The 26,509-nt window shown below is 45.3% G+C and overlaps 1 protein-coding gene and 1 long non-coding RNA gene across 2 annotated transcripts in view; one reads left to right on the forward strand and one right to left on the reverse strand.

The window, feature by feature from the left end:
• Positions 1-20,708, reverse strand: part of FBXW4 (F-box and WD repeat domain containing 4) — a 59,333-nt gene extending 38,625 nt beyond the window's left edge. Inside the window, exons 1-5 of the mRNA XM_048060463.2 lie at positions 20,346-20,708; positions 9,524-9,619; positions 6,561-6,746; positions 5,259-5,391; positions 2,656-2,750 (exon numbers count right to left, since the gene is read on the reverse strand). Coding sequence (XP_047916420.2) covers positions 2,656-2,750; positions 5,259-5,391; positions 6,561-6,746; positions 9,524-9,619; positions 20,346-20,611 — 776 coding nt within the window. The 5' untranslated portion in view covers positions 20,612-20,708. The remainder of the gene's footprint in view (positions 1-2,655; positions 2,751-5,258; positions 5,392-6,560; positions 6,747-9,523; positions 9,620-20,345) is intronic.
• On the forward strand, positions 20,340-25,986 carry LOC125182376 (uncharacterized). Its single transcript, XR_007161969.2, has 3 exons — positions 20,340-20,479; positions 21,402-23,838; positions 24,602-25,986. It is a non-coding gene; the product is annotated as an uncharacterized lncRNA (long non-coding RNA).
• The last annotated feature ends 523 nt before the right edge of the window (positions 25,987-26,509 follow it).

The following is a 26,509-nucleotide window of genomic DNA, read 5'->3' on the forward strand; positions in this document are numbered from 1 at the left end:
ATTTCTGTACAGCCGTATGGAAACTGGGGATGACTCTAAACAGAACACTAAAGCCCAAGGAGCTGCACTTGGAGACTACAAGTATCTATGAAGGGCAAAGCAATTGCACAGCTGTACAAGCCCCCTTGACTGCTCCTAGCAACGTTGCTGTGATGATTCCATTCTTGCTAGGGATGCACTGGTCCAGGTCCTGCCTACTGAAGTTTAGTTTGTGGGTACAGGCACTGTCCGTTAGAGCAGCAGCAGGATTCCAGCAGACACAGCAGAAACCCCAGCTGTGCATCAGGACTGCATGGGATACTATGGAAGCTTCAGTGACAAAGAGATTTCTGAAACAGAAGAAGAAAAGTTTCACTGCTGCCTATTAACAGTTGAGGTTCAGCAAGAATCCAGCCCTGACTGCTTTAGAGAGCCTTAGTTTTGGCAGACCTCCAGGTCAGAAAACTTCAGCCTCTCCAAAGCAATTTCTAATGGCTAGAGCTAGAGAAGCTCTCCCTGCTCCTACCCCACCACACACAACTGGTTTGAGCTGTTCCAGAGCTCTGTACGTAGCAGAGAGCTGGTGGACTGTCAGCAATGATGGGTCAAAATACTTATGTGGTTGGAACCTGACTGTGCAGCAGTTCTACACCAGCACAACTATCCATTCTTATGGAGGAGTTCCCAGTTTACAGCAAGTGAGGAGGCAGAACTGGGAGGGTATGTCGAGTGTTCAGGAGGAAGTGGAGGATACAGGCCACGTTCAGCCTCACCGAGGAGCAAATGCATCCAAGTGCTGGCCAGGAGGATGGGGACTGCTAAGGAGGAAAAGCTTCACACACAAGTGCATAGGGAATGCATGTGGGTGAAATATGGGCTCTTGCAAATAAAACAGAAACCACAGAGCTCCCCAAAGCAGACCTTGCTAGAAACAAGATATTATCTTTTTGATACTCACCCTCATTAGACAGCAAGCAATAAAACCTATTAGTGAAAAATTCATCTCCCCTGCCCCTTGCCCTGGCCCTCCCCCACCACATGCCCTCCTGCTCTGATCCTCTCTCTCTTCTAAGATGGCTGCGATTTGTTCTGAGAAGCGACAGGTTTATAGGTTAGCCGACACCTTCTCTCTGTGGAATTTTAATTAACTTCTCCCATCGTCAATATGTTAAGGAGCAGGGTTCCCATTATACGAGGTCAGCAGCGTGTTTCAGGCCCTGCTATATCAGCCGTCAAATTGAAGAATTAATGACGTGGCTAATTGGCTCTAATTCTCTACCCCCCTCCCCAAAATATGGAGGGGCAAGATCGGGGGGGGGGGGGGGGGGGGGGGGAGAGGGAATAGGGCAGGCTTGTGGGGGAGGCTGGTACAGTCCACAGTCTCATAAAAAGAGTGCACAATTTAAGCCTACTTGTTCATGGGGTAGCTGTTCTACCACCCCTCATTTATCACCCTGCAGGGAGGAAAGGGGGGAGTGGGGAGACAGTGGGTAAATATTGTGACAAAGAGCGTGCACAAGTGTGCACGCCAGGGAGAGGAACACTGTCCTGACAAGAGGCCACCTCCGTAGGTCATCACTTAGGAGTAGGAAGCAGCATGCCACTAGGCTCTAACCAGACGTGGTGCTAGAGCCAGAGCCTGTCTGCTAGAAAAGGGGCCCTAGCAGCACAGAAGACTGCAAAGTGTTTCTATCCAACATCTTACAGCAGCATTAATGCACATGGCACTGCTTCAAAAACACTATCTGTGCCAAACGTTTGGAGCAATGGGACAAGGGAACGGCAAAATCATAGCAGGCCCAGAGGGTCACTTCCTTGATAATGCCACTAGCTCTGCACCACTAAGTTTCTGCTGCCTGAAAAACAAGCTCAGACACCTACTGAGGACAGCAGTTTGGGGAAATACTTGGGTATTGCACAAGCCTAAAATTCACTTGTTGAAGACATCAGGTGGACAGCAACAACAGCTCTTTTTTCCCCTTCCCCTCAGGAAAGCTAAATAAGAATCTCTCTTGCATGAAGAAGAACAGCTTAATAATGCAAAGAGACAGATCATTGCTGGCCAGTGTAAGATTTTAACAGCAAGAGTTTAAATTGCTGATATTTTCACTTCCTCAAGAACAGGATCAGGTTGAAAAACACCTTGGAAGACACTGGTATTTTGCCCTTACCTTCCATGCTGAAGTTGTAGCATTACATCTGCATTAGAAGCACAGAACTACAGGTGATAGAGGTTGGAAAAACTTGTCCCTGAACTCTGCTTCTACCTTCCCCTGTTCAGCACACTGAATTTACCCTGAAAACTGAGCGCTAACCACTGCACACAGCTCCAAGCAAGCTTGCCAAGCCAAAAAAGTAGGGATCTTTTTGCTTGGCATCTCTTCTGCCACAGAATGAAAATACAAGTTGGCATCTTTTCAGTACAGAAAACCTCAAGAGGACCTGGCTCATTGCTTCTAACTAGGAAGGCAGAGCAAGTCAGAGAATTTGCTCCGCAAATAAGACTGAACAGGTCCCACCTGAGACAGTAACAGAAATGCAGGGCTATTTTCACAGCCTCTTATAAGGGGACCACTCTGCTGTGCTGGGGAACAACACGTCTTTTGGGGACACACATCCTATCCAACTCCTTTACTTCTCTCTGTTGGAAATGGGGAATAAAGAGAGCTCATTTACCTTAATAATGGGCTGATAGCAATGGACCACACTCGATCCTCTGTCTGCACTGTATGTAGACACTGCCCAACTCTGCCCGCGGCCAGGGACCAAACCTAAAGAGAGAGATGCACATTATGCCACGTCACCCAGAAGGTAGGATGCACACTGTTAATGTTGTGCTGCAAGAGCTCCCCAAAGTGCCTTGCTCACCTTCCCTGATATCCTCTCCCTGCATTCCCATTACTTATTTCTGAGGAGAGCCTTTCCATCACTGGCAGAAACAAGCACTCAGAGTTACACGATGACTCAGCTTATTAGTATGACTTTCCATCCCACTTCACCACGGGGAACAGAGAAATCAACCCCATCACCACGCGCTTTCTAGGGCAGCACTCAGCACAGACATTTCTCATCTTCTGGAGTTAAACAATCTAGAAGTGAGATTTGATCAGATCTCTGCTGTTCTCTTGAACAGTGCAGGAAGACTTTGTACCATCCCTGGAAATATTTCCATTCCTATTGTCTGTAAAATTAATTGTTCACTACCCTGTAAAATAGCTCTGTATAAAGCCACCCCCTTTGGACCAAGCTTCTTAAGTGTACCCCAGGCTATTCAGTGCCCCCCCCGCCTTGCTCACTGACAAGACAATGTGAGAGAAATCTCTTCCCTCCCCCACCAGTGCACACATGCACATCCCCACCCACCAGTTCACCTTCCCCACTACCTTTGTTTCTGGGTCCTTATAAAGTCCCCCAGCTTCTTGCTGGGGCCTCTGCTCACGTTCCTCACTTTCCCCACCTTGCCCTCATTCTTGGCTCAGAGAACTTGAGCCCCCCAGTTCTGTGTAACCAACCCACAATGTTTCACTTCAGGACTTCAAAGCTGGGAGTGCCCTATTTGTTTGTTTGTTGATAATGCCCAGGATTGCAGGCTATTCTTGTCAGCGGGGAATTTAGCACCTAGTGTCAGCAAAAGCAGCAGAAAAGCTTAACTCTTTTAAGGCATCCCTATCTCCTACAGGTTAAAAATATTGCTCAGAGCACACTATCTGGTGCCTATCACACAGGAATGTACATTAGCAGCTCTTCAGGGCTTAGTCCTAATCAACACTCAGCAGAGCCCTCAATAGCTTAGACATTTAGAGCCCCTTTAAAAGGCTGGTAGGGATTCCCTTCCACCCTCCAAGAGTCTCATTCATGCAAACAAGGCAGCCTACAAAAGAGATAGTAAAAAATAAACGATGAACATCCTTAGAGCCTATGCTGGAGGGAGCACTGGGTGGGCAAGATCTCACACTAGCTCCAAGAAAAACAGACTTAAATTCCCCCCTGGCCTTCAGGAATTTGTTCTCAAGGTCAGGGGAGGTCTCTCCTCTGGCTGCCAGGGAAGCACCAAGAAGGCACTCTCCCAGTAGAGAAGCTCCAGAAAACAAAGAGGAGCAGCCCTGCTTAAATGTCAGAAAAAGCAGTATCAACACCTTGTTTCCAGGAGGTAAGCAGCATCTCAAAATAGTGCCTTCTGCATCTGAACAGTGGTCTCCTTGTGGGTGATTTTACCCAGGAGTACGCTCATACAGAGGGACCAACCAGAATAGATAGGGTAGAGTTGCTCAGCAGCTTTGTCAGATAGTTACCCATTAACACACACTTCCTATAAAACCTGGAAAGAGACATTTAGGTCTTCTTTTGGCCCACCTTCACCCCTTGTCAAACAGGAATAGCAGTTTTTCCTCTTACCTCCATTAATGCTCCAAGATATGTACCAAGGATCAAAAGTATCCAGCATCCTACCCTGAGCAAAAGCAAAAACTTTCAACATTCAGCAACCACTACTAATAACAAGTGCTTGTGAAGATGCTACAGGCACTGCATCATGCTAGCAGGACACAGGTGAAATCACTATGTGGAGTTTCCTAAACTACTAAAACAGAATTTGTTACAGCTCAGGAGAACAGCTCTCCAGGTCCGTGCAAGAACACATCATTGCCAATCAGATCCAGGACAAAAAAAATCAACAACGTCCTGTCTCAAAAACAAACAGCCAGCAATTATGCGACAGGATTCAGTGATGCCAACTGTAACGGAGAAATGGGAGCTTGTGATATTCATAGCCCAATTTCACTCCCAATTTGCAAACCAAGAACCATAAAAAATAAAAAATATAAATAAACTACAGTCCCATAGAGCTGGAAAAAACATCATGCTATCCTTTAAAGAGATCAAATATACAACAGAGAGCATGTGAAGCAGCACTACATCACAAAGCACGGATGTGCTTGAGATATATAGGGCAAATTTCAGACTAACTGACAAGGATTTCCACTATAGTGTTAGACAAACATACAACGAAAGAAACAAAACATTAGCTGCCTTCTTTTGTACTTCCTAGTTTAAACTAGCAGCTGATATCCTAAAGTACTGCCAAATCTCTTTCTTAAAAGCTTGGCATAGCAAGCATCTTTGCAGAGACATAAGCCTATGCCAAGATACCCAGCACTCCTCCTGCAGACACGCAAGCCAGGGCTTTCCTGAGAGCTTTGCTGACACAAACTTTCATGGCACAAGACCTCCGAGGTCACCACTGCAGCAGCACCTGCAGCTGCTGGAACATCACTGCTCACCTTCGCTGTTCTGTCCCGGGAGCCACTGACAATGAGGCCACCTTGGAAGTCCACACAGTTCACCTCTTGTTCATGAGCAGAGAACTTGACACTGTAGGAGCCGTGGATCTTGTGAAGGACAATATTTCCATCTCTGAAAAACAAATCCCCAAGCAGGGAGTGTATCAGCTGCATCTCCCTTGGCTAGTCACACACCTTCCATTCCTGCTTGGCAGTGCCACTAAAAGACCTGGACTGATGTCTCAAGAGAGATGAAATTCAAACAGCATTATTAACCCTCCACTCCTCACACATCACCTGTTCTCTCAAAATCCCATCTGGATCCCGCATCTGGCCATTCAAAGCCTGATCTGCTGCAGATGACAAATTTCCTGGCTAACTTTCCACCCACCACTTTGTGCTAAACTGTAGAAAGCAGCAGAGCAGCCATTCCTCCTTCTCCTGCTTTCAGCTTGCCAGAATCCTGGCTGGATGCTGAATGGACAGAGTAAGGGAGTAAGTGTCATGTTAGAGCCTCAGCTTTTCATTCTTTTCAGAGCAGTTACAGAGGGCTTTGCATTTTGAATTAACTACAAAGACACTTAGACTTTTTCTCAGCCAATACAGTTGCTGGAATTTTAAATGCATGCCTTCATTTTCACCTGAATTTTGGGCTACAGTTCACAGGGGAGAGTGTCAAGGCATCCAGGGCAGACAGCCATGCTTGCATCTCTCAATTCTGTGCCGAAGTGCTGAGTATATTAATAGCTAAAACTTTATATATAACAGTTCTGTCATTTGCTGTAATTGAAAAAGGCCAGCCAAATGCAAAATTAATTGGAGAAGTGTGCGTGTGCCGGAGTACTTGGCAGTTTTCCCCCTCTCCACAATTATATCAGTAGGTCTAATAAGGATACACTTGTCTCTAGAAAGCTTAATGCACAACTGCAGTCTCAGTTAACCAGCAGTTCTGAGTATTAGAACACAGCCTAGATTCCCTGACTGTATCAGGGAAAGAAATTAACCTTGCAGATCAGTCAGGATTGTGTGACTCTACACACAGTCCTGATTTGACTATCCTGTGGACATCTGCACAAGTTCAAAAGAGAAAAGGACAGTTCATAAGGTCAACAGCATGAAACTCAGCTCTTCAGCTTTCTCAGAAGAGAACCAAATCCTAAGAGAGAAAGCAAGAGCTGAATTCAGCTGAACGTAAGGACATGGTGTAGCAAGATTAACCCATCTGCTCTGGGCTGGAGTTACACAAAACCTTTCCAGCTTCACTACCAGGCTCCTTGGGCTCCCTTCATTCACCCAACTTACCCTCCTCCACTGACAATGTGGGAGTTGACAAGTACAAAGCGACATACGTCCTCCTGGTGGCCAGAGAAGATAGCTTGAGGGTGACGCTGCAAACCTGTACCATCTGGACAGAGCTGGTAGGCCTGGATGTTCTCAGCTTGAGACAGGTAGAGATACTCGCCATCCAACTCCATCCAGGGCATCAAACTGCAAACAGAGAGCAGGTTGTGGTCAGGGGGTGGGTGGGAGAGGAAAACAAAAAAATACACACACACACACACACACTAAAAGAAGAAGAAAAAAAGATTTTATACATAAACAAATTAAAGAAAACTGTAAATTTGGAGCTGCTGGTCAAATACAAAAAGCAGGAGTTAATATAGCACAGCTAAGAAGTGGAGTTTCTTTAGCAACATATAAAGCAAATCACATTGCTGGCATTTTTCTAACCAAGAGCCGAGGAAAATGAAGCATGGAATCTCTGGAAGAGAAGATGCCCAAGAGCCTAGTGAATTTAGATAGGAAATACTTAAGGCTCCCTGACCCCTCTTCACGAGCCCTGCACTTTTTAAGGAACTAGACTATCACGCATTTGTGAGCTATGTCAAGCATTTCTAACAGAGCCTTCAATCCCAGGCTCTTGGTGCAAACAGTCTAGTTGTCCTCATTATTTGCTGATGCCCAGCAAACAACACAAAGCTGCCACTGTCCCACATGCATCTGAGCAGAGGAACAGGTCACATCAAATAACACATATCTTCCTGTGAAGTCCTGCATCTCCTACACACGCTGTACACTACTATGCAAAGCAGCAGGCTAAGCCTGAGGGTATCCAAGATTTTTGTGCTCTTCATATAGAGGAGGTATTTTTCTACACTCACACCTCTTCCACCTCTGAGTTAAAAGTAATGGCAGAGCAACCTCCCTTGATTTCTGATGCCCGTCTTCCAGATGAGTCCATACATCCCTTCTGCCCCTTACTATTTATGGGATAGTGGCAATTCCCTACAGAGGGGTTCCAGGCACAAGAGCAGTGAACGCTAAAGGAGTATTCAAACTATTTTGAAGATTGAAGTTAAAAGTGGAAAATAAGCTTCACTTCCTGGGAGATCAAGAGAGAAGATATTCAAGGAATATCTGAATCAAGTCTGTCATCACAACACATTTATTTATTCCTGAAACAAAACCAAAATGCAGAAAACAAAACAGGCTGCAATGCACACTTAGGCAGTGAGCTCTCTGCTCAAGATCTTGTTTGCATAGCCACCAGAGAATCAAAAAACTGACCTTCTAGATACAAGGCCAGATACAGAGAGACATGAGGCTCATGTCCTATGAGGCACAGATGTGTGAAATTGTCTCCACTCTGCACAGTCACTGCCAAGTGCGCCAATACCCATGTGTCCAATACCCATGGTTAAACCACAACACCATGAAAACATTGAGCAAAAACAGAGCCTTTCCAGAGAACATCTTCTCAGTTCTCAAACTATTCAGACTAGCTGTTTTGAAAGCATCAAAACCTGTCTCTTTTTTGTAGATCATTCATCCTCAGTGGTCGTGATTTTCTGTGTCAGCAGAGGCACTGCACACAGTGGCACCTCATATCATCGCAATGAAGGGCTAGAAGCAAGCAAGAGGACATGGTAGATTACTAGATAGAAAGTTCCTGCTTGCCTTGCATTCATTTCCAATAAGAAGCTTTTAGTCACGGGGACAGAGCAGTGGAGCATAGGTTATAACGTTCATTTGGGATTTGGTCATATGCATGGAAAAAATAAGAGGCATCTTTAGAGCAGCAGCTTTGGTTTGAGGCAGGCTTTGATTTCCTCTTCCTTCCTCTACTCCCACACAGTCCTGTAAAGCCAAGTGAATATCCAGCTTCCCCAGACTACAGCCAGTTTCTATGTCTCTTCCTGTTGCAGTTTAGCTTTTTACCTTTTTCTATGTTTTTTTCATAAGGAGAAGTAACAAATTTGAAAGCAGGATAAATGAAAATTAGAGGATGCAGTTTGGATGGCGGCCTCATTAAACCAGACCTTGCATTTTCATTTGGGAAGCTGGTTTAGTAATGATCTCTAACAACCACAGAGCCTGTCTTCACAGATGGTCACAGGCACTTCAAAGGCAGGTATACAACCTGCACCAAGAACCACTCTGCTCATTACAGCTGTTCCCAGGACTTCAGACAAGCAGTGGCACATTATCCACCACTTCAATCTACGCAGCAGAAAAAAGGCATGAAAGCTCAGTAGCAGGTCCCTGCTCTTCAGCAGCTAACAAACCATAGTTGTTCTCATTTTCCCTTCTGTCTGGTGATGTGAAAGCTAAAAATTTAGATGTGCTGTTCAGACAAGAGACATATCTCGTGCTTTGCTTTGAAAGCTGAGTAGGTCTGCAAGAAAGAATTTAACGCCACCCTCCTCTCATTAATGCCAAATATATACTTTGTTAGTGAAGGAGGGAAGCATACGGTAGAAGAAAGAAGAAGCATAAGGTAGAAGAATAGCAGTTAACATTTTAGATTTGTACATTCAAATCAAGGGCCAGGATAAAGCATGGGAGATAAAACAAGCATTTTGAGGAGACACCTAAGTCCAAATCTGGGATCAAGTATGGTCATGGTGTGAACAGGGCAGGAAACTGCTCATGGCATACAGCAATAGATAAGCACATAATAGTCTGGAGTCTGAAGTAAAGGTTACTAAATCCAACTAGAACTGCACAGATCAGAACAATGCCAAATTCAGGCTCTTACTGAGAGAGGAACTCTCGACTGGCAGAGCGAATCCCTAGGGCAAGGCAGCAACTGCAGTTACCCCACATCCAGCTAGCCAGCAACATCCAAAACAGGCCAGTGACATTGCTTGTAAAACCCCCATGGATGAGAAGGAGCATGGAACATCTCATTTCTGAGCACAGAAGCAAACCCAAGGCCCCTCAGCAGCTGACAGAACCCAGGAGAAGAGGAAGGAGCCACTTGCTTTCGTTTCCATTTCAGGACCGTCTCCCTCCGGCAGCGTCCATGCCTCCAGTTGCGAGAGACCTTCACCCTTTCCTTCACTGGGATGCCAGCCGCTCTGCAGACAAAGGGAGAGAGATGAGATTAGCAACCACGACTGATGCTACACAGAGAACAGACACAACCAAGCCAGGTTACAGGTACGTTCTCACTCTGGCTCCAAAAATGATGAACCGGCAAACATTGACGGTGCCAGGGCTCGCTGTAGCTTGTGAGAGCTGACAAGAAAGGAGCCCTGAGCAGAGTGGGTGTTCATTGACAAAGCAAGCCATCCCTGATGACCACTATTGTACAAGTGTTAGATCAGATCAGAGGTATACAGACAGCAACACAGGTTCAAGCAAAATGTAATCAAGACAACGCACAAAGAAATTACCAGAGCAGCCAAAGAAACAAGACACCTCTTTTCTTCCAGAGACTAAAAAAAGCCCGTTAGGCTAAGGGCAACAACACACACAACAGATGGAGGAAACACCAGTCAGGAGAATACTGAAACTAGAAGCCAGAAGAGTAGTAAAGAAACTGCTCCCGTTCCTCACTTGCCTGACAATCACATAACCAGATACAGTAATTAGAAACCAAGATAGGTTCAGACTACAAATAAAATTTGTTCATCTGTACAACCACCCAATGCACACACGCCTCAAATAAGATGGACCAGCTTTTGTAGCTCACCAAAAGACTGAGAACTTCACCACATCGCTGGAATTTCTCTAATTCTAGTCCAAGTTACTTGAAGTTACTAAAGGAGAGACTGTAGCTCATACCCAGTCACTGGGGTACAAACCAAAGTTACTGGGACAAGCCAAGATCAACAGAGCTCAAAAAGTGACAAAAGGTACGTACCACAGAGACCTGGGACCCAGGTCTCTTTAGTGGCTACTCGAATTTACCCAGTTCAAGCAGCTGTTCACCATCTGTTTTCCTTCATGATCCAGAGTTGATTAAAGATTTAAAAAAAAAAAAAAAAAGCAGCTTTACAGCTTTAATACCTACCTTTCTCATACCATAAGCTTAATTATTCAATATCCTTGGTGGAGCTGCTTAGGTAGAAAGGACCAGAAAAGTATAAACAAGAAACTCTCAATGTTATCCTTTGTAACTTGGCGTTGTGAATCACTTAGCAGAGTACAAGAGTTGTTTCCCTTTTCACGTACTTCCCGACTGCAAATGTTCCCAACCACATGGGGTGAAACGAAGACCCTCAGACCACTGATAGATGGGGACTGGTGCCCAGCCAGGACCAGCTCCCTTCTCCCATCACCACCACGCCCCCAACGCACTTCCCAAAAGTCTGATTTTTGGGTACTGTCATTTTTAAAACAAAGAGTAGCTCCCTGTAAATAAACATCTCCTGTGGTTGTTAATGGGTGCAGGAATCTCTAACCTGGCCCTGGGGCCTGGCCAGATTCTCATTTTCCCAGCCTTCCTTCCATAGCCTCAGGCTTTTTTTTTTTTTTTTTTCTATTCACCCTTCCCTCCCCTTTTCTATGCTTTCCGGCACTTAGTCACCATTATAATTTGACTGCATTCCTGGGCATGTGACCCATTTTAAACAAAAACAGAAACCACACACAGAAAAGCTTTCCGTCCCCTAGAAACCTGCGCAACTCTAAGTTTATCATCAGTAGCGCCACACCAAATAAAAGTGAATTTAGGAAGCAACAGGCTCTTTATTTCTCCTAACCCTTTAAAAAAAATAATAAATTTAAATCTCTGGAGTTAGCCTAGGCTGCAAGAAGAGGAATTACATTTAAAGAGAGCACTTGCAGGAGTCTGTGGAGCCAGATAGCGTCTGAGATGAGGAATGCACAGCACTGAAAAGTCAGGTCGGGTCCAGCAGCCTCCTCATTGCTTATTACTCTCCCAGACAGAGTTCAGGCTCTCCGCCTACATCCAATTCCATTCATTTCTCCAAAACTTCTCTCCCCACGCTCAGCCCCCAGTTAAGTTCTCCCCACGTACAGATTTTAAGTCACCAACTTGCACGGTGATGGAAAATGCACTCATGCCACAACCCCCCCCCCAACACGTACTGGTCCAAACAGATATCCTGAGCTCAGCACACAAACCTTACTGAGACTAGATGCAATTTCCATGGCTCCAAAAAAAGGTGAATCCAAGGTCAAAAACGAAGCTGTTATCCTACAAAGCTGACCACTTTCCTAATTGGGGCCCAACAAGAAAAGTGGCCCTACTAGGTACCCGGAGCTCAATGCACAAACCCTTGTTGGTTTTTAGGGTGTGGGGGGATGTTTGTTTGTTTGTTTTTCTGTTAGTAGACATAAAATTCATCCAGCCTGCCTCCTCCACATAACAATTCTGGATCCAGATAATTTAAACTTGCCTTAGAAGCATCCACCCTTTAGTTTACAGAAATTCCATTTATTCGAAACAGAAGCAAGAGATGGGACAGGACATAAGGAGGCCATGAGAAGGGGGATGCAGAAGCTGGACTGATTCCTTTGCCAATACCACGGCAGCAGAGAATGACCCGCAAAGATTTTCATTGTTGGTCAGAGACATTTTATCCCTTATACCCAGAAGGAAGTTAAATCAAGGCCAGTGATGGAATCAAGTGCTGACATATAATTTGATTTGCTTCCTCAACAGCACTCTCCAGTTCAACTCCCAAAATACATCAGCGAGGGTGATGAGCAACATTGCAATGCACTAGAGTAATTCTCAGATCTTAGAAAGCTAAAAAAGGCATCGCCATATAAACTTAATCATTTGATTAAAAATAAAAAGATCATTTTCTCCCCTATAAAACTCTTTTGCTTCAGTAATGATCAGCACACTCTCTATACATGTAAATTGAAGAATTGCTCCGTGATGACCTGAGAAACATCATCAAGAGTCATCATACATCTACACTGAGTGCTTGACTTAAGCAAGTACCTCCCACGTCAGCAACTGGATTGAACATTCAAAAATTTGGGAGACTAACCCACCTCACAGAGATATATCCTATGGAAGATGCTGTGCAGAGACCACTATCCACAGCCAATGAATAACTTGACCTTTCTTAGCACGCAATCCAGCAAAACACTAAACCACGTGCTTAAAATTCAGTACATGCTTAAGTTCCCTGTGAAATCAAGCTCTTGGCATTCGGGTTCTCAAAGAAACCACCCAGCAGTGAACTCCAGGACTGCAGAGGCTGACTCACTGAGGAAGGATCACTGTTTTTACCAGGAACAACACAGAGCTGCATCAGTACACAACTGGAGGACAGCCCGGCACCCTACAAGGATGACAGGAAACACACAGTACAAGAACTGGTGAATACTGTATGTGAAAATTCAGTGAAATTCAAGCAAAATGCTCTCAAAACCCACACAAGGACCAGAGTCCATCATTTTAACACCTTTGCTAAGGGGTCACAATTATTAACAGCCTATAAAGTCACATAATCCAGTACATACGCTCTTTTTTTATTAGCTAATTAATCCAAAAAGCACTCTTATCAGGATCCCAAACTGTGTGGTGTAATACATGACCTGAGTTAACGCACGCTTCCAATTGCATGCAATCCTGGTGGACGTTCGCTTTGCAAAGACTTTGTTTCACTACGAAAGGGAAGCTGAACGTTTGTCACAGCCTGGGAGAACGTTCCAGGATAAAAGTCATCCCAACCAACCTGCTATAAAGGAACTTTCATTTCCCCCTTCCTACCTCACCCTCCCTTCCAAAAAAAAGGTTAAAGTATTTTGCTCAAATTATGGATTTCCTCTCTTTCTTGGCAGAGTTACCAGAAGAAATTTAATATTCCGCCTGGAGCCCACTTCCCAGCTGCTGAAGTGAGGGTCTGGGACTATCCCCCCACAGCACCGCTGACCCAGGCGACCTCAGCCACCATGACAGTTGCTGGCCTGGCCTCCAAAAAAAGAAGCAGAAGAAAGAATTACTCAGCCAGAGATTAAGCACATCTCCTCCCAAAGCTTCACCTCCAGCGTCGTTGCCTTCAGTGATCCCTTCCCCGTGCAAACTCCTTTGCCACTAGAAATGGTATTCCTGCAATAGCAGGAGCTTCTGTTTTACTGCGTCCCGGGGAGGTTCCTACTGGCCGTCTACTATTTCAGCATGTGCCAAAACAACGGTGCCTGCAACAACACAGACCGTGTTACAGAAGGTAACACCAACGTGTCATACCGTCTATTTTCCCAGCTGCATGGGGCATCCTAACCCGCCGAAGTGCTTTGCATTTTGCTGCACTTTAAGTGCCGAAAGAGCTCGTCTGGAAATGCAAGTCTGCAGAGACCCGCTGAGAGCGAATCTCTTCTGCGGACAAAATCTGCTGCCTGCATAAAAGCTGTCACCAGCCTGCCTCTAGCCTGCCTCGAAGGGTCATACAGAGGAACAAATAGGTCACGGTGGCTAAGCCCGGCTTTCAACCTTGGCCCTGTGGCAGAGATGGCTAACACAGGGACCAACTGCTCTTATTTGTGTAATCGGGACACACCTGTTGAGTGGCAGGGTCTCGGTGCATTTGCAAGTCACGGGCCACCAACAGACAGCCAAGAGGGAAAAGCTATTTATGTCAGGAGCTCCTGTTGCTGTCCTCAAGAAGTCGACTTGCTTGCAAAATAGCTCTTCCAGTGAAAAAATTCCACCTGAATTCCTTTAGCGCATGACCCTTCTTTAGCTTACCGCCAGGCTCAGTCTGTCTTCTGCGCTCTCCCCCTTCCTGTGTGACACGGGTTCAAATAACTCTGAGATGAAGATCGATCTGCAGACTTCTCTCGCTGCTCCTTGCCTCCGCCGGTGCCTCTAAGCTCCCTCAGCCAGACCCTACCAGGCAGTGCAGGTTTCCTGCCCCACCTCACGGGTCTTGTGAGCGATCCACCTGCATGAAGAAACTGGAGACTTCTAATCAGACCCAGGAGAGCAGGCGAATTTCTGTACACGCAGCAAAGACACGCTTCCAAAAACAAACAAACAAAACCAACAACAGAAACATCATCACCAAGCCTGTGCCATACCGCTCTGCCACCAAATACCACCTCCCTTATGATGATCCCCCACCTCGCAATGGGAACTCGGATAGAAACTCCACGCAGCATTTTGCATCTCTCAAGAAGCTATTTAGACTTTTTGGAGCTGAAAACCGGGCTGCATTAAAAAAAATAAAAATGAATAGCCTAGGAAGATGTGAACAAACCTGCAGCTGCCCAGTAGTTGTCATGTATATTCTGATCTGAAAGAGCAGAGTCGGATGGAGTGAAATACCATGTAGCTATTTCACTTATGCAGGTTACAGGAATAATAGCAACAGGCACAGCATACATTTCGTAAGCCCTGAACTAGGTAAAATTCTTCTGCTGCTTTGAACTCATGAAGATTGTAAGGGAGGCAGGCCAGCAGGAACTCTAACAAACAAATTTCCCATTCCTGGGTCAAGAAGCTGTTTTGATATCGTGGAGCCATCCTGGCAGGCCTGAACTGCCCAGAACTAAGAGTTTAAGACAGAATAGGAAGCTAAGAGGAGTTTCTAAAACCCACAGACTTCTCCAGCACAAAGCAATAGCTGTGTGCCCTCTTCCAGGCTTTTCCGTTATTGCAATATCCTCCCCAGAGGATTCCCCTCTGCATCGTCTGCACCAGTTCATTGCCTCCTTCATTTCTGACTTAAAGTAATGAAACTTTGGTAAAACACGTTCCAAAAGATGAAGGAAACTGAAGCAGCTTTACAGGCTGCTTCACACTCCCTCCCCTTCCAGTACCGAAGGCAGAGGTCTCCTATGATTGCTGCACTTTGCGTTTGGATTTGACTTGCATAGATTGGCCATTTCCTGCTCCTGCAGGTGTATATATTTTTCCAAGATCTGGAGAAAATACTGCTTTTATTAACTCACAGAAATGCTTGCACTAGTTCTTAAATACTCAGTGATGATAAATTCACCCACTGATTAATCTGTATTTCTGGAGTGGAGAATACAGCTTGATCCTCGTGGGCAAGGCAGGACAGGAGACAGGGAGAGAGAAAACACGCAGTGGAACATTTCTATATCTTGACAACAGCTATTAATACATTACAAAGAGGACGCCGCCAAGCTATTTAGGTTGCAACTTTTAACTTGCCCTCTAAAATTCCGTTGTAGCAAAGAGGAAATAAGTTTAGCCCAGCTGCAACTTTATTCCTTTTGTCCACGCTTTAAATAAAGAACCACCTTGCGACGAGCCTCTCTGCCTCTCCGATTTCTCCAGTCCGAGGTGGTCCAGCGGGCAGGCCCTGGCTGCGGGCTCAAAGCACCCTCTTCTATTCCTGGCTCTGACACTGACCTGCTGCACAGAGGGCAGCCTGGTTCACATCTCGCTGCCTCCGCTTCCCAGCCCTTGTTTACCCTGCCTATTTGGGCAGCGAGCTCTTCAAGGCAGGGACTGCTCTTGCTGGGCCTGTACAACAGCTGGCAAAACAGACGCAGGCTACCAGACACAACTGTAATATCACTATACTCACCAGAAACCCCGGAGGCTTTGTGCTTACTGCTCAGCTACAGCTTAGCTGCAAAAAGAATTATTAAGCCGTGTTTTTCTGTGATATGCTGCCATGCATTTTTGGAACAAAAACGCTCACCTTACGTCATGAAGAGGGGTCTCAACGCTTCCTTGAGCAGTCCCCATGACTGTGTGAAGCAAAACTCGTAGCATGGGGACTATCTTTTTACCAGCTCCATGACAAGGTCTTATTGCAGGATGGGTCTATACATAACGTTAACATGACAACACGTAACAAAAGGTAGCCTGACACAGATGCATGCAGGACAGGTGCCAAGAACCACAAATATCTAAAACCACTGTACGTTTCCAACCAGTGACACAATATTCTATTAAGCATTTACTTACTCATGATTCAAAGAAGGAGAAGTGCATTTTGAACACCAAGAATGTGCTTAAGAACCTTTCCAAGTCAGGCCCTGGTAGTCCTAATATACACGAACTCACACCAATGCAAACCTAGTGATTCCCCCTGCCAAGGAATGAAGTGTATGGAAACATAGCAAAGAAGAAAAAGGTTTGCTGTGTGCAAAGTGCATGATTGAAACAATACCGTAAATATTTAGCTTACACACACAGCTCCTCATTAGCTGAATCCACCAAAAAGAGCAAATATGAGAGACTGTCAACGCTGTGGATATGCCTTTCTGCATAACAACTAGCATCTAGGATAAAGTTCCGATCTTCCTTTGCCAACATTAGCCAAATTAGCATTATTTAAACATATGTCCTGAGATAAAAATAGCTGCCAATTTTTAAAGGTGGATAGCCAAGATGGGGAGTAGATAATTTTGAAAGTTAAATCAAACTGTGTTAGGTACTACAATTTCTCTTTCCCATGCTCCTCTACAGCAAGGGTTTTGCAAACAGTTTCTTAGAAAGTTTCTCTGTTCCCTATTTTGGCATGAGAAATTGTTATATGCAAGCTGACTGCACAAAACCAGTTGTTTCACATACAAGCTAAAGCCCCATTCCCTCTGATCTTCTCGTTACAATTATCTGAAGATATACCTAACAGAAACAACATTTTAAAGAAATGGTGTCATTTTCAAGTTAATCACCCTTTTAAAAAATGGGCAAGTGGGGGAGGGGGGGGGTAAGTTTCACAGCCATCTTACACTCCAGGATCAAATTTATCTCTATTTAGCAAGCATTAACAGATGGCTTATCAAAAAACATTTAACAGCAGAAATGATCAAACTCGTTCCGAGATGTTTTTTGTTTTAAACAGTAAATATTCCCTAGACTAGTTTTTAACTTATGCTAGCCTCCCAGGGACCATCAGTTTAAGATCTAATGTTAGAACCGTGCATATTATTTCATTAAGTACATTTACCATAAAACGGTTCCAGCCTTTGCTTTCTCAGTTGCAGACAGCATTGAACAAATACCTCTTGAAAGTAAAAAACAGTGTTCACCTAATGCAGTGTTACCCAGAACATGCAACAGAAGCTTCTGCTTTCGAGCAAGTCATAGCCAAGCTTGACGAACTCAAGATTTACGCTGTGTGATTAAGAAAGCAGTTATCAAGAAGGCCCAGCTACCCATCACCTTCATTACCTTTCTATTTATCCAGTGATATTCTAGCTTAAACACCTACTCAGCTCAAATTTAACCTTCAACGAGCAACCTACCAGTTTCTTACCTGGAATAACTATCAGGAAGAAAGGCTGTGTGCCCAGTTTAGCCAGACCCCCTCCCTAGCTTGTATTGGTTAAAAATATAACCTCTCTCCTTAAATCTTACTCACTCAACTGCAAGAAGAGCAATCTTGGAGTATGCTCTTGGTCTTGGAGACATGCATGAGGAGCAGGGGGTATGGAAGAGACATGGCTATTTAAACCCTCAAGCTGCCACACCAACTGTTAAACTCTTCTTCAGTTAGGTACAAATTTTATAACTGTACAACAAACCAAGATTGCGTGAGACTTCCGTGAAGTTAAAAGTAATTAAAGGATTCTTCCTCTAGAATATCTCAAGGTTCCTGTAGGACTGACTTGTAAGGCCACTTGGTGCATTACCTAAGATTGAACTCCCTAGGACCAGGGCAGTGCTGACCAATGCTAAAAGCAGCACTCTGTGCTAAAGTTGTTTAAAGAAAACTTGAAAATAGGATTCAGCGCAAAAGCACACCCTAGAATTACTAAAAAAAAAAAAAAAAAAAGATCCTGTTCATAGCAATCTAACAGCACTGAAATCCCTGAGAGCTTGTGACACTCAAGTACCCTTCCCTTCACTTAGACCCTCTGACCTAGCAAACCTTTTCTGTAGCTGTTTTCTGTAGCTGTTTATAGAGCTGCATTCCTCTGCAGGGGAAGTGGTGGTCCTTACATATGCTGCACCTGCTCTGCTGTACACCTGATCCCTCCCGCAACCGAAACAGCATAGTATCACCTTATTCTTAATGAAAAATACAGAACTTCATTTCCTCAGGAGACAAAATCATATATCACAGCAGACAGAGTCCAACGCACAGCCATTCTGTAGCCCTTATTCCTGCTTACTTCCTAGGGAACTGTGGTTCACTTTTCGAAGCCCAGTCCGTGGCCGTAACATCCACTGGCTACAGCTACCAACCTACAAAAATTGAGTGGGTTTAAGTCCTGGCCTGAAAACCCAACACAGGGATTGTCAACACCACCAACGCTCAACTCCTGACAGCAGGGGCCATAGCTGTTTCTCCACGTCTGTGCCACTGATGAGATAACACCATGAGACAGCAAAACAGGCCTCAAACATCCCTTCTTTTATGATTCACGTAAACAACATTTAGGGCAACAATACTGTGTCACTGGATGACACACAAGATCCTGGGCTCTGAGCTGGCAGCTATAGGGAATCACAGGAAGCGATTCATAGACCCAAAGAACACGAGCTTCCTCTCAGGATCCTCCAAGCAGCAAGGAAAGCCCATGTTGTGTGGCTGCCTCTGAGCGGTATTTCGTATGCTAGTAAAATTTAAGAGAGGAAATGCAGCCTTTGGATTCTTACTAAGGACTGCCAAGGCCAAAACCCCAAAACACTTCCATCTAGAAAGATGCTGGTGTCATACACAGTGAAGCCAACGGGTCTCACACCTAATCTGAAGATGTGCTGTTGAATTTAAAAACAACAACAACAACAAAACAGCAAACCTGTCCACAAAACTTTAAACCCCACAAGCCACAGAGTCCAACAGTCGCTTCCTCTGTGACAGCCGTCACCAGCAATACCAGCACAGCTGCTCTGGGAGCAGGAGGCTTGGAGGAACATGTATTCCTGGGGCCCCCTGCCACAAAGGCTCATGCACCCAATAACACGTTTAGGATCATTCTCCAGGCTTTCCCTCAGATGCTAGGCCAGGTCTTGCTCCCTTACAACCACTTTTCTGAGGCGTCTTTGAGGCTTTGGTAGAATGACAGAATCATTAAGGTTGGAAAAGACCTCCCAGATCATTTGGTCCAACTGTCCTCTTACTACCAATGTCACCCACTGAACCACATCCCTAAGCACCAGGTCCAACCTTTCCTTAAACACCCCTAGGGACAGTGACTCCACCACCTCCCTAGGCAACCCGTTCCGATGCCCAACTACTCTTTCTGAGACGAAATGTCTCCTAATTTCCAACCTGAACTGCCCCTGGCATTTTGCCTCCCCTGGTAGTTGCAGGCAAGACCGAAGGTGCCACTCAGCAGCTGTGAGGGAGAGCTGGCACACAGCAGCTCCTTCAGTTTCTCCATGCTTCCCACCTCCCCTGGCTTGAAGCCCCCAGGCCTACACCCTACGTGTCGTGCTTAGGGGGAGTTTGGGGGACGGAGCTCATCAGGAGAGCATCTCCAGACCCAACATTTGAGGGCTGCTCCCTCCTGGCTTGGCACCGAGGGGGCTGGGGAAGCCCCCCACCACTCTCTCCCGCTTTCTGCGGGGCACTTAAAGCTTCTCCCCACTCTCCCCGACCCTGCTGGGCACAGCCCGGGGCAGACCCCACATCCTGGAGCAGCCCCGGGCCCGCCACGCGCGGTCCCTCCCCTCCCGGGGGCGGCCCCACGGCGGCCCCTGCGCCGCGGCCCTTCCCCTGCCCTCGCCGCCCCTCGAGGGCGCAGAGCGAGGACGGCGCAGCCGCGCTTCGAGAATAGCCCCCCCCCTTCCCTCCGCCCCCTGACGGCAGCGGGGAGCCCCCCTTAGCGACTACGCCAGGAGCGCAGAGCGCCCCTTAGCAACCGGCTAGGCCGCAGCATCCCCGGCCTTTCCCAGCCGCCGCCGCCGCCTCCCCCTCGCCCTTCGGCCGCGGAGGCCGCGCTTACAGGTCGGTGCCGAGCTGGGTGAAGCCGGAGTTGAGGCAGCCGCGGGCTATGCGCCTCCAGAGGAGATCGCGGCTGCTGAGGAAACGCAGGCGGCGGCAGACCTGGCCCAGGCGGCCCAAGGCCTGCACGTCCAGGTAGGAGCAGATGAGGAGCAGCAGCTCCTCGGGTAAGGCCCAGAGCGGGGAAAGGGGGGGGGAGGAGGGGGGGGAGGCGGCCCGGGATCCCCCCTCCGCCTGGGGGGATCGGGGGCTGCCCTTCCTCCCCATGGAGCAGCAGCTCCTGCCCCTCCTCCCCGGGAGCCGGAGCTGCTGCTGCCCGGGGGAGGCCAAGCCATGGACGGGGGCAGCCGCTCCCCAGTCACATGGGGCAGGAGCCGCTGCCTGTCACTGCCCCCCTCCGGGGGAGGAGGCGGCGGCGGCCGGGGTGGGGGGGGGACACGGGGACACGCCGAGCCCACCCTCGGTAGCGAGTTAGTTCCTTAATGGGGGCCACTGGGACTGCCCCGTGGACCGTCCACCACGAAACTGCCCCCCCCCCCCCTTCCGCCCTCTGGGTTGGTGTTCTTCGTAGCTGGTATTAATAACGTCACCTTATCTATGCGTTCTCTAATAACGTGAATAATTAATGGTGGGAACGGTGATCCCAGGTAACCAGAGCATCTGCTCCGCCACCTGGAGCAGCCCTGGCTGGGCTAGCACCCCGGCGAAGGAAGGTGAACAGCAAGGTGATTGCTGCTCATTAATTATCCTCGAGCAGGGTCAGGAGTTCCTGTCACCCACGAGATGACAGCAGGGGTCATCTGGTGTTGCACTGCTGTTCTCAACTACCAGATTCCCGGGACACTTAAAAGAAAGGGTCTTCCCCATGTAAGAAGGGGCCTTGCCACAGAGAATTTAAGGCTGGCTTTTTGCTCAGACCCTGCAGTTCCCCCTCCACAGAGCAAGGGCTGAAAAAGTGCTCACACTTCACACATGTATCTACATACATACATGCACACCACCACCAAAAAAAAAAAAAAAACCTTCTTAATAACTGAGTCATTATTGCCATCCACAGGAGCCTGGAGTACTGACAACACAGAAGGATCCTGGTCCAAAATGGCAGAGTAGCCTTCCACAAACAGTGGAGCAGGAAAATATGAGTATAGTGTTGTACTATTCTTTCTTGCAGTATTTTCCACTCTATGGAAGCCTGAAGTGCTTGGGGAAACTTCTGCCTCAGAATTAAAAAATAGATAAATTATGAAAAGTAAATCATCTACCTAGAATGCTTTGTATAGGTATCGCTTACCCACCACAGACTACATCTCCTTTTGCATAGTGGAGTAGGAAAATAAATTTCAGCATATAATGAGGTTACCATAGCAGACAGGCCTTTTAGACAGTTATCGCATCTAGTTCCAGAAGGTCATCGTGTCTGCGTAATCTCAAGCACTCAAGTATTCAGATGGCTAAATCAGCAGCTCTGGAGGCCTTGTATTTGAGAGGTTCAACACTGCCAGCTGAGGAACCGTCTGGTCCATTTAGACTGAGTTTCAATGCACCCTGGAATTCAAGGAGATTCCAGAAGAAGGCAAATGTTTTATCAGCATTTATTCCGAGTGCATCAGCCCAATTAATTACAAAATTCTCAGCCTAATATTAAGCTCAGGTAAGATAACTGCACATCTGGTGCAGGATTTCAGTAGCCAATTGAAAGGGAGGTAACGTAACAAACATTGCTTAACAAAAGACTATGGAAGATTGGTGTGAACGCAGTTTTATAACAAACTAATTCAATATCTTTATGATGATGTTAAGCTTAAACATATATTTATAATTAGCTCTTTTGTAATAGACTTTGTCAATGTGTGAAACATTAAATTTATTAAAAGCTGAATGACTTCTCTGTCTTAAATTGTTACTGTAAAGAGAAATTTATTATTAAGTTGGTCTTTCTCCAGTGGGATTCCAGAGAAAGCTTATGGACCCTACATTATTTGATATTCTTATTCGTGACCTGGAAAAAAAATCTGAAGTCACTATTAGCAAAGTTTTGTAGGAGGCACAAAGCCTCAGGGAAGAGGCAAAGGATGCTTATGGCTGCACAACCTTATGTTAAGTTTAGACATAATCAAATTGTATGTATTTCAATCAAGCCAAATGTGAAGTTTCACATCTAGGAACAAAGAATGTAGGTCACACTGAAAGGACGTAACTCTATCCTGCAAAGCTGCAATTCCGTAAAGACTTCATTAAGATGAATAATCAGCTGAACGTGAGCTCCTTCTGCAGTGCTGTGACCAAAGGGCTGGTGCTGTCCTGGGAAACAAACGAGCCAGGAGGTTCTTTTACCTCTGGTTTTGACTCTGTTGTGACGGCTTTGGAAATAATTTGTCCAGCCAACATTTTAAGAAGGATGTTGAAAAACGAGAGGGGTTTCAAAGAAGAGTAGTAAGAATGATTGCTGGACTGTCAAGCATGTTTTATAGTGAGACCCAAAGTGCTCAGTCTATTTAGTTCTCTAAAGAGAAGGTTAAGGTGTGAGGTGATCATGCCTTATGAGCACTGAAACAGGAAGAAAAATCTGGTAACACCAGGATCTTCAATTTAGCAGACAAAGAGATAAGATCGCTTGACAGAAGGTGATGGGAAGCAAATTTATAAATAAAGCATGTTTTGGTAACGAAGAAAATTAACTATTGAAACAGCTTATCAAGATTTATGGTTCATTCACCATTACTGGATTTTTTTAAAAATAATATCAGATTTTTGTTCCCCTAAGAGAGCCTGACTGGACCACAACAACTAAAACTTAAATCAGGAACTGACCTAGCGACTCCTAACTCAGGATATCAGACAAGACAGTGAAAGAGGTCCCTTCTCATCTTAGGCTCTGTCACTTTGCAGAGGCTACATCTGACATGCCTCTGGTAGTCGCGTCTCCCCATGCTATGTGACACCCGTATTCCAGTCCTCAGCCTGTGCCACTTTGCCAGGAAAATTACTTGGTGCACTCTGGAAGGAGCCTGGCTGCAAAGTAAAATGTGCAGTGTGGCCCTTGGTGATACCAGAACAAAAGTATGGATGAGTGCATCTGCGAAGCGGGGCCTTAGTGCTCTCCAGTTTGTGGCCCAAGGTAAAAACAACTACGGAAGATTTGCCTAAGATGGAATGTGTTTGTAAGCAGGAATCGCAGAGAGGGTCAAGCACGATCTGGACAGGGGTTGTAAATATTGTTATGAGAAAAACAATATGATATGTTGCTCTCTTAAATGTAACATTGTTTTCTAGTGTGGATAATTGCCTTACAACATTTTCACAAATACTATTTTTTTGCCCCAATGGATACAATCCATTATTTTCTTTATGAGAGGAATGGACCTGCAACTGCACACGCTTCTCAGGCGTGGTTTCAGCTGCTGTGACTGCTGTGGAGCTGACAGTGCTGTGCGTCACGGGCTAAGATGCCCAATGGCTCTAGTCTTCTCATCAGTGCTGAACAAAGTGCGTAGGTAAGTGTCTGCAGGAACAAGAACCAAGGAAAGTTTTGAACTGTTACTAAAACTGTACACATAGTATGATTATTTCTGCTACGTTGTTCGAACTCTAATAAAGAAGTCAATGCAGGTGCCCAGTGCAGTATAATAAAGTCAATAATACAGCCTTTACATATCATACAGTCAAAGATCCCGATCCTTTCATGACTCATTACTCTGAACCTGTAGAAAATGGGGTAGTATTCTGTGCTGAAGTAGCAGACCATTCCAGCTTGCAAGATTTGTGAGCTAAAAACAGGAGCTGACACCTGTAAAGGCTGCGCTTTACCAGTGCAGATCAATGAAACCCAGCTTGGAAGAAATACCATTTCAATGCCTGACTTTTTTTCTTTCTTTCTTTCTTTCTCCTGTCTTCAAGGGGCTTTTTTCTTCTTTGCAGTGCCCTCAAATACACCTTTCCAGCTAAAGACACAATCATGTGGACAGCTCTTTGTTTTGTTTTTCCTTCCAACGAATGCTTTTGTGTATTTCTGAAACTTAAGACACCTCCTCTGCTACTACAGTACTTATCTGTAACACCATCGCTTTGAGGGATTAAAGCAGGTTACTTGTTACACACTTAGATCAAGAGTTATCTGAGTAGAAAGTCTATCCCGTTAGGGTTGGCGGAATCTGTTTTTGATCTTGAGTTGTTTTGATTTTCTCTGAGAGCAAGTAACATGTTATTTTAACTTCTGAATAAGGTGTGCTACCTGACTGTGTCTCTTCTGTTTGGCAGAAAGGATTAGAAACCTCCACGGAACTTGCACTCTATTAAAGCAGAGTGCTCACCATTGAGAACCAAGGAGCTGAATTGTTTTCAGATTATATGTGTGTGTGTGTCTTTCCCACATCAAAGACTTTGATGGAAGCTGTTCACGCTATTGTCAGGAATGCAGGGATTGGCACAAAGGTGATTAGCAAAATTGCTTTTCTGCAGTAGAAGCACAAAAATTATCAAAGGATTAAAGAGGATAAAATTAAAGGTTATACTGAATTTGGGGGTGAATTTTCTCCTTTCCCCCCCAGTTTATACATATTAGATACATTTGTTTTTACCTATAAAGGGATTGCCAGAAGAAATTAGAATTAGAAACTGTTTGGTATGAATTCTGTTAAAAGGCAAGGGAAAATCTTCCCTTAAAAATAATCCCAACAGACCCTATTCTGTATAGTTCCAAATCACTTCTACAAGGAGCTTTTAATGAGAACTAAGGGCACCCAGCCAGCGGCCAGCCCTACAAGGTTCTCAGCAGCCACAGGATCAGGACCTTTATCCATAAACTATGCTGAAAATTATGAAAACAAACAATTCCATAAATCAGTTTGTCATCAGTGATGCTGTTTGTTTACTTTTCTCACTACACTCTGCTGACAAAGATACTAAACTGAGGGGGCCGCTCTCATTATCCACTTGCTAAGCGCATGCAATGCTTTTTGTATTTTCATCAACAGCTGAGCTGCTTGAATGGTTTGAAAAAGGGCAATAAAAATGGATTGACAAATATTCTAATGTATCAAAACTAACAGCTGAGCCTTCCAGAAGCTCTCTTGCTTGGCAAAACTGCAAAGCAATAATAAAATAATAATAATAAAAAAAAAAGGTATAACCTCCCATAGCCAGCAGAATTGTCTCATCTTGCTGGTTTAGACTCTGTTTGTTGTTCATTTTATTTTGAATAGTCTTCTATTACAATCTTCTAAATACCAGCCCTATACCTATTTTGTGTCTTTGCATTTTGAGTTTGGTTTGTTTGTTTTGCTAGTCTGCTATTTTCTGGAAGTCACCCAGATTATTTTATTTGTTTTTAACCTCATTTATCAAAGTATTATCTAAAGCATCTGTTCAGAAAATGTTCATTTTAACTGTTTTCCCAACAATGACCTTCTTCCTACCCCCCAGGCCACATCAAGTTGTCACTCACCAGACAGCTGTGGAATTTGGAATCATTCCTTTTAAATGCTTTACAATTCCAAATGGTAGATTTCTAATGGCACAATATGATTGCCACAAAGATCTTTAAATTTCCCAATCCTCCAGGCTTCAAAGGCTGGACCGTCCTTGATCTCCTGAAGGAATGCTTTTGAATCTTGTGCTTTTATAGGGGCTACCTATGAAGATATTTTAGGGGCTTTTTTTCTTTCATACTTAGAGCCTGAGGAACTAAACATTCAAATTCCCACTGGCTTCTTTGAGAGTAAGATCAGGACTTACACAGTTGTTTCTAGCGATTTTCAGCTCTTATTTTCATTAATTCCACGGGTTGTTCCAAAAAATTTTGGAGTGTTTAGAGAATAATGTAAGAGTATCCTTGGTGTAGTGGTGGCTGTGGTACTGTTTTATCCCGTATCTGCCTTCTACCTACGTGGCTGCTTCACCCAGTCCCTAGCTCGTCCACAAGCAAGTCCGATGGTGTCCTAGCTCACCATGCCCATGGGCACAGAGGGCTCCCTTGCTCTTGGAGGATGCTCTGCTGTCATATTTGAAGCTTCACTTACAACATAATAATAAGGAAAATGAGCAAACCTAATCCTACAGGCAGCTTTGGGTCTGCCTTGACTGGACAACCAAGACAGAGCCTAATTGCCTGCAGCAATTACAAACTTGCAGAATTACTAGAGTTCTAGGCTTCCTTCATCTCTTCCC

This window comes from Anser cygnoides, chromosome 7, assembly GCF_040182565.1.
Source record: "Anser cygnoides isolate HZ-2024a breed goose chromosome 7, Taihu_goose_T2T_genome, whole genome shotgun sequence".
Taxonomy (NCBI): domain Eukaryota; kingdom Metazoa; phylum Chordata; class Aves; order Anseriformes; family Anatidae; genus Anser; species Anser cygnoides.